This window comes from Nicotiana tabacum, chromosome 1 (assembly GCF_000715075.1).
Source record: "Nicotiana tabacum cultivar K326 chromosome 1, ASM71507v2, whole genome shotgun sequence".
In the NCBI taxonomy this organism is placed as follows: domain Eukaryota; kingdom Viridiplantae; phylum Streptophyta; class Magnoliopsida; order Solanales; family Solanaceae; genus Nicotiana; species Nicotiana tabacum.
Window position 1 is genome coordinate 47,235,918 of NC_134080.1, and position 8,979 is coordinate 47,244,896.

The 8,979-nt window shown below is 36.6% G+C and overlaps 1 protein-coding gene across 1 annotated transcript; it reads right to left on the bottom strand.

Moving 5' to 3' along the window:
- Positions 1–275: 275 nt before the first annotated feature.
- On the bottom strand, positions 276–5,928 carry LOC107775173 (mechanosensitive ion channel protein 10). The gene is given in 8 exon segments (XM_016594871.2): positions 276–731; positions 2,184–2,386; positions 2,466–2,759; positions 3,405–3,525; positions 3,666–4,829; positions 4,831–4,897; positions 4,900–5,027; positions 5,792–5,928. Coding segments are annotated over 7 exon segments (2,214 nt in total). The 5' UTR covers positions 5,003–5,027; positions 5,792–5,928; the 3' UTR covers positions 276–469.
- Between the last annotated feature and the right edge of the window lie 3,051 nt (positions 5,929–8,979).

Here is an 8,979-nt window from a genome sequence, read left to right on the forward strand (position 1 = left end):
TAAGTTTGATTTTAGTGTATTGTCATGCATCTCAAAAATAGAATTAGAAACATTAAAGAGAAGCTAATGTAGAAGGTGAAAGAATAGATTGCCCTCTAACTCTGCTCATAAAACACTCAAACCACACAAGATTTTCCCACATTATAACATCACAATTAACCATTTCTTGCACAAATTGTCATAACAAACAAGCATAATTTCCTTTAAAGACCCTTGAAAAAATTGCATGAACAATGTTACTAAGATCCTCCAAATAGAAAATGTACTCACTTCCACACAAAATTTAAGCAGATGAAATTTTTATGTTACAAATATTATTTAATGTAGTACAGAAAACTTTCATCATTGCAGAGTCGGGTATTAAACTTCATCTTCTGAGTTCATTGGTCAAACATATGTATACAAAAAACCTATTGTGGTGGAAGCAATACATACTAAAATTACTGGTATCTGTGAACTGAAGATAAAGTCATCTACTGTTCCCACTTGTTGCTCTTTGATCGAGAAGATGAACTTCCCGGGGAAGAAGATCATATTTTATATTTAGCTCGTCAAACATTTTCTTCATTTCGAGGATTATCTCAGTTCTTCGTTTGTTCTTTTCACCAAAATTTTGAAAGTTCATAGTATGATTGAAATACAGTGCCATTTTGATTTTGTTCATATTTTCAATCTCCTTCACCGCCACGCTGTGATTAGGATGCCAATACTGGGGAGTTTTCTCTAAGTACCTAGATAATTCAACAACAAGAAAGGTAAAAAATAAAAAACTTGAGCGAAAAATGAATGATATTACAAGGTATAGGGCAAAACTTATACATAAGATATCCTTATCTACCATCACGTAGTTGAGAGTTTGCATTGTCTTTGAACAGGGTTAATCAGTTTTTCCATGAAAAGAATAGTGGTCAACGACTCGTGTCAAACTGTAATATGCTTTCTCAAAGTCTGAAAGTTAAACTGACTGCTCTTGGAGAATAAAGCCTAAGCTCAAATTCCAAATTCATGGTATTTGTTGGCGAATAAAGCCTAAGCCAAATTTAAATTCAAGGTGTTTCAGTAACCAGAAAGAATCCTACTCCGCATATACATCTACCTTTTATCTCTCTCGACCAAGTTGAGTGGACATTAAAAACTATCAATAAAAGATATAACAAGATGTAGATTATGCTCCAGAGATCACCCTTCCCCAGTCCAAACCACCACCAACGGGGAAAAAGGTCCTCATCTTGTCTCAGTTTCCCTATGTGCTTTTGTTTCATTCAGATCCTTTGCGTTGGAATCTCAGACAATATATAAGAGCCATATAATGGATTTGTTTCTTCAGAGTAAAATGCTTGCCTCAAAGAAAAGAAACGTGTCCATGTTAAACGCTCAGTATTGTCACTCATCCAACTACAACACATTAAACATATCAGCATTCCATTTGACACCCTTATAGGGATGGGCAGTGCACTCCTAAAATTGCCACAAAGAAAAGAAACATGTCCAAGTTATTTTTCCAGTATCGTCTCTTCCAATTACGACCTGTGAATTGTATCAATATTCCTTTAGACGCTCCTATACTACAAGTGCATGTCATCAATTAGGGATGGGCAATAAACAGGGGCATGGAGAATATGGTCATGGCTTAGGTTGAAGGTCCTTACCCGGGTGCTATGGCTTATATGTTATGCATGACGTCATTTTTCTGAAATTTCACTCAGTTTATGCATTATAATTTCTGCGCAAACTAGTGAATATTCACAATATATGTATAAAATCACTTCATACATTAAGTTGGACAATAGGAATTGAGATTCAATTATCAACTGAATCTTTTTAGTACTTCATGAATTTTGCCAAGGAATAGACCCATAGGGAGGACTTGGACATATGTAGGATCCAACTGCACTAGGTTAGGCTCGGGGCTTGGAAAGGGCCCTAGTTATCGTAATAAACCCCAGCTTTCAACATTTCGAGAAATGTAGGGTTTTAGATGAATGTTCAACAGTAAATTTTCAGATTCTAGCTAGACTAGCTTTAACTTTTGGATTCACTTAAGCCGTATCAAGATATCTAACAAAGTGCTGCAAAAGTCATATATATCATTAATTATGAATGTTGTGCTTTTGTCGGTAATAACTTTCAAGGGATAATTTTCTACAGATGCTGAAAAAAGATGAGAAGAATTTTCTACTTACTTCTTTGTTTTCTCTTTTAGAACTCCTATCTTTTCCACAGGTGTCCTGTAATCAACGGAAAACTCAAAGGCATCACCCATATTAGGACTTCTATAGAAATTGCTGATTGGCTTGACGGCTAAAACTGAATTTGGGTAGAATATCTTTTCGTTATCAAACCTCAAAAATACTGTGGTCAGGATATTCATTTCTTCAACAATCATCTGTCCGTTTGCAACATAAAAGTGAGAATCATTAAAGAAAAATGCAAAACAGCTAGAAGAAGCAATTAGCGGACATTACCTGAACACCATCAATGACACATCGATCACCAACATCAAAAGGATGCATCACAAATACGAATATAATAGCTTCAAATATAGTCTTGCAAGTATTCCCAAAAATAAAAGCAGCTACCACGAGTTGTGACGACAGAAAGACAATCACTTTAGTAGTCGCTATTCCCACCAAAAGGAGCCATATGATGATTATTACAACAACCAGAATGCATGTCACGGCCTTGTTCAATTGCTTCACAGCAGTTTTTGTATCTATCAAAGAATCTGCTAGAACTCTGCGTCCTTGATAAACTTTAACCTACAAGACATAGGTATACCAAAAATGACAAATGACTGACAGGGGGGGATCCACCTTGCGACCTATGGGTTCACGTGAACCCCGTAGCTTTTGTTCAAACAGTGTAGATGTATTTGGAAAATTCACTAAATATCTATAAATATTTGAACGTGAACCCAGTTACTATTGAAAATTTACTTGAGGTTGTTGCGGGAACCCATAAACATTAAATCCTGGATCCGCCTCTGATATGCCAAAAATGACAAATATTCATTCGAGACTGTCTCATGAAAATCAACCATGCACCTAGCAAAGTCACTAGGACGGACTCAAACTTTTGCCATCTACAAATTGTATATTCGACCATCTACACCAGCAGACGACATATGTCACTTTAGATGGCTGCTTTCCTGTTTCCTGAGGTGCTTGCAGGAAAGCAGTTATATTCTAAAGCTCAATTGTATGATATGATTACGTAGACAGAAGGAGAGCTCTAATTGTGCTCCCCTAATCACCAGAAAAATGTCTAGAATTACTTTTATGTTGGCAATTAAATGTCAGACAAAATGGATCTAGGGTAAATCATGCCTAAAGTTATTCCAATTAAAAAAATTTACATCACTTTGTCAGGCATAATCCAGGAAAATGAGTAAATTGTGAGCATACCACCCATTCCGTGAATGATTTCCTATCAATCTGTCCAGTTTCTGCCACATCTATCATGGGGAACACAATATCAACCTCTTCTTTTATCAAGAATCTCCTAAGATCATACTCATCAATGCACCTACACAGACAAACAAAAAAAAAGGAAAAAGTAGCGTGAGGTTATGTGAATCAAGAGAGGTAAATGTTACAGGATATTTACTTGAAATGTGACAAATTAAAACATCAAAAGTAATGCTTCTAATGCCAGTGTTTTCTTACTTGGAACCAGGCGGTGCGACATTCCTGAAGATGTGATAGGCAGCAGCAATTGCTTCCCATTCATTGGTGATCTCATTATCTGCTTGCTCACATGCTGCATCATAGTCATTCTCACCGATCGAGCCAGAGATAGTGGAAAGTCCTGAGTTAGATATTACATCAATTAACATTTTCATGGTCCATGCAGAGACTTTTTCTCGCTTCATCTGATGAAGTTTATTAATATCAATCACTGCCTTTTCTTTCTTTTCCTCCCCATCTTTTCCCTTCTTTGTTCTGCGGAAACTAAATTGACTGGTGGCACTGTTTGATCTCCCCAATATCTGAGCAGACTCCATAACTGGGAGTCCTGATAGACTCAGTAGAATATACTGATGAAAGATTGACTCTTGAATCCGGTCAAAGAATGCGTTTACGTGGAAGGAGGCAGCCAAAATCTTTACCAGCAAAGTCTTCAAGAGCCACAAGAATGCACCAATAAGCATAGCTGTAATAGTCCAGGTAATAAAATCAGTAACCTTCTCGGCAGTACGTGACCGTTCCTCGTGTGAGAAGAGCAGAACCCATGTGAGAAGAACCAAGCAAAACCAAATGCAAACTTGAACACTTTTCTTTAAACCAAAGACAAAATACAACACCTTCTTCCTCAACAAAAAGTTCAATTCTATCAACAAGATAACAAAATGTATAAACCACTTAGTAACCAGCATGCCACTAAAGGTCACCATAACAAGGACAATCCATTTCCAGATCCTCAAATCCCAAAGCTTCCAATTATGGAACTTTTTTACCAATAAACTAGCCAGTAAACAACCTAAAAGGCAAAGAAACAGCAGCCATTCAATCAGAACTTTTGCTTTAACTCTTTTATACTTCAACTTATTCCTTAAGCTCACTTTCTTATATATCTCCTCATCTTCATCCACTCCTCCAAAACCACCTGGTGATGCCATTAATGGTGTTCTTGGGGTTACTGATATAGATACTGCTCTCGTAATCTCTTCAAATGTATTACTGGAACCCATTTTAGCAGTAGGGGAAGCATGGTTAGATACATTCCTATTGGGGGAACCTGCACTTGGCTCAGCAGCTTGTTCATCAAACATGTTAGCATCAATAGGTACAGATTGTTCGCCGAATCTTGATTTAGGTCTCGAATGCGTACATCTTGGGTGGTTTGTTGGGGCTTGGGCTTGGACTATACCTGGCAATTTCAGGTGAGGAATCACTCACTTGCAGTCATTGATCATGACAACCACTTCACTACTGGAGTTTTTCTTGTTCTCTGCCATGCTTATCTCCCCACTAAATTTTGCAGCTATACCATTTGTATCCATTCACCCCAAGTTAAACATCAAACACCTAAAGAATTAGAGAGAAGACACATGGCTTGATCATTCATAGTTCAATTTCACAACAAATGTGCACCTTTTACTTGGTTGTAAGCATTTATGATTATTGAAAGAATCACATATTGCATTAATGAAGAGAAGTGAATATTTGCAGGTACCAAATTGAAGTACAAAAGTACTACTATGACACTACAAATTCAATGCTTGCATCAAACCAAACCTTTAAATTTGACACCTTTTCTTCGTTAGCTATTTTGATTTTTCATTAAAGTATTTGTTAAAATTTATGTTCTCATTGATGATCAATTTTTTTTTTTTTTTTTTTTTTTTTGGGTTGGACTATTTTGAAGTTGCAGATAGATGAACATGTGCAAAGGGAAATTATAAATCACAGATCATTGAAACATCCAAATATAGTCAGATTTAAAGAGGTGCGTGTGCTCTGCTTCTTCCTGTTAGAAAGAATCTTTCTTTTTATTTATTCTGTTATCTGCGTTGATGATATTTGGAACAACAAGGCAATAAATATTTAGCAAAGATAACAAACTTCTGGGGATTATCCAATAGAATCAATGAGTTTACTACAGTAAAATGAAAATCTGATTTGTCCCCCGAAAACACAAAATGATAAAACAACCTCCAGACCCAGTTGCTACAAAACAAGAAAAGGGAAGTGGGGGTACGGAGTTGAAGTGAATATAGTAATAGAAGGGTATCCTAATTAGACAAAGATTTTTGCATAAACTAAAGAAGAAAGAAAAAGTTAGAACTTACAAGAAAAATAAGACTGAGAGAGACCAGGGATTTAAGAAAAGGAGGCAGTGGGTATTGAGTGGAGCTGAAGATAGCGGAAGAGGAGGCACATATTTTAATGGAAAACAACTAAAGCTTTGGGGGGAAGGGGAGACATACACCAGAAATATTCGAACTAAGCCACGTGACTTTTGGTTCAATAAATCAGTAATGTGAATAAGGCAATTGCGCACAGCCTCAGCTGAAAAGTTCATTAAAACAAAAAGAAAAAGAAAAAGAAAAAAGGTTTATGAAACAAACGTATTGTTTTGTCAAGATATAAAATCATTGTCGAAAATACAAAGATATTTCATTGGCCAAATTTTATGGGATTAGCCAGAAGCGGATCTAAAATTTGAAGGTGGCGGGTGCTACTATTTTCTTTAGGGATCATTTGGTATGAGATATGTCACACCTCCTTTTTGCGCGCCCCGCCCCGAAGGGTTAGATGCGCGGGTGGAATTTTTCCAATTTAAGTGACAATATTCGAAATGGGATTATTTATTTAATTCAGAGTCGCCACTTGGGAAAGGTTTGGCTTTTGGTGTCCCAAGTCACCGGTTTATCTTAAATCCCAAATCGAGGAAATTTTCGACTTTTCCAAATGAAGTCTGCGAACCAGAAATTCTAAGTAGGGAATTCTGTTGACCCGAGGGAAGGTGTTAGGCACCCTCGAATCCCGTGGTTCTAGCACGGTCGCTTAAATCGTTATAATGGCTAAATATCTGATTTAAATAACATGTTGTGACTTATGTGCTTTTATTAAGTTTAAAACCGCTTTTATTATTATTATTTATTTTTGTAGAATTGCAACGTCGTAAAAATGCATCTCAAACCACGTCACAATCAATGCACCCGTAGTTGTTAACACATTTTGACTCCGTTGAGATCTGGATTTGGGTCACATCAATGTGCACCCGAATTTAAGAACATAATTTACTTAAACCGTGCCTGAAAGTCTAGCACGTTATTATTTTTGAGAAGGCCATGAGATTCACTAAATGGCCTAGCCCGAATTCTAAATATTATGATTAGTTGTTGAGGGCCCCGCAATTTGCATTTTTTTTATTTAGCGAGGCTCGTCTCATTATTTTCAGAAGGGTATCCTACAGTGACTACATTTCTATTATTTTATTTCCAGAGATAGAAGAAAGAAAAATGTATGCTAATATATACTTTGGCCTAAACCCGACTCCTATCAATTTCTGATTAATTACTTATAAAGTGAGAAGACGTCATGCCTTACGAGAATGCTTCGGTCGAACAAAAAGATTACATATGAGATTGATGAAATGCAATACTTAATCCGAACATTTCTTAAGTTGAACTTACTAAACTTATTTGGATTAAGTTAAAGGATATACTGGCAAAGTAAAATGCTTATTTTGACAAGAAATCATGCATGAGCTAACGAAATACAACACTTAATTCCGAACATTTCTTGAGTTGAATTTAACTAAACTTATGTGGACTAGTCTTAGCTAGAAAAAACTAAGTGAAACAGAAACAGTATTGTGTGAGATCGAAGTGTACATGCCCAGACTAGCCAACAACTAACGAGCTAAAACACAAAAGGGTAAACTCAGTCGAATATTAGTACATACTTTCGAACCGTTGAATAAAACTGATCAATTTTCACAGGCCTGTTAATGTACTATGAGTATTACAAAAATACTTGAACTTCTTCAACCTTTTTCATTTCATGCTTTCAAGCTGATTCAATTACATCCATATGGGACTTGAAATGTGTACCTGGAAATGCTGAAAATGCAAAGGAGGAGAAGAAGAAGATGTGGAAATCAGCAGCAAAAGAAACAGGACTAGCAATAGCAGCAGGACAGGGCAGCAACAATAGTGAGCAGGATAGCAACAGCAATCAGAACAGCACAACAGAAGGGATTCTGTTGCGAGATGGAACTAGAGTTGAAGGAGGAACAACCAGATGAAACAGCACACAGTGTGATACTCCAAACAGTCCAATTCCGGAATATACCAAATGTAACAGAACACTAACAATAATCTCGATTTGAAATTTAGAAGAAAGAACACTGCCTAACGTATTGACAATAAATGAACTTCAGACAAACAAGACCAAGTCTCTGATTTCTTAATCTGTTTTTTTTTATCTCTTTCTTACTCTCTTTCTATCCCTGCCAACCCTTTCTCTTTCTTTCCTATCCTCACAATTCTGTATCTCCCAATTCTGTCTCTCACCTCAATTCTCTCTCTGTCATCGCTTTAATATCAGATGGTCCTCCCCTTTTATAAGCCTCCCTCCTACTCCTTTTAACAGCCTCTTTTTAATATCACAGTACCCCTCCCATGTGCCCTTTTTATTTTTCAGATTCCAATTAGTTATTTAAGTGTTAACCCCCATCAACATTCCCTGGCAGGCTTTCCTTTCCTATTTTATTAACTAAAGGCAAGCATGGGCAGTAGAATATATCTGACAGCATATGCTGTCAAACCATTTTAAAATTGAAAGTCCTTTATGCAGGAAAAACAGGCTGTGCACAAGACACATGAGGTGCACCAACGCACATGAGGTGCACCAGTGCAAATGCTGTGCAAGAGTGCACATGCCCTCCAATTCAGCATTTAAACCAAACAATCCTTTTACATTACTGATCCAAATCAACAGCTATAAGTAAACAAAATTGGTTCTTAATTGTTTCAACAAATGTTCAACAGAAGCAAATCGATTTACTATGCTCAGACAGTTGAAACTAATTGACGACTCATGTCGACTCGACTATATTAGCATTAACATACACAATCGTAGCCAAAAATCAAGCATTTAAACAATATCGATACATGGTTTGAGTTATACTGACTAAACAGAAATGCACTCGAGGAGTTAACTAGTCAGTCCAAACTCGAAACACAAACATTACACTTGCCTTATCAGAATAGGAGGGGGGATTTAGACAAACACGGAGGTTTAAGTAAAGTGAACAAACAAAAGTTGATAAAATCAAAACAAATATGAACAGACTTTTTAAACAATCAAACGGACTAAAACAATAAAGGAAAGAAAGAAACTTACCTTAACCGCAAAAGATCAAAACCTTAACTCGGACTTGGTCAGGCCTTTCTTAAGGCTGAACGGACTTTAAACGAAGTGTTTCTCAGATGAGAAACACTTTGATTAAAGTCCATTAGACCTTAAT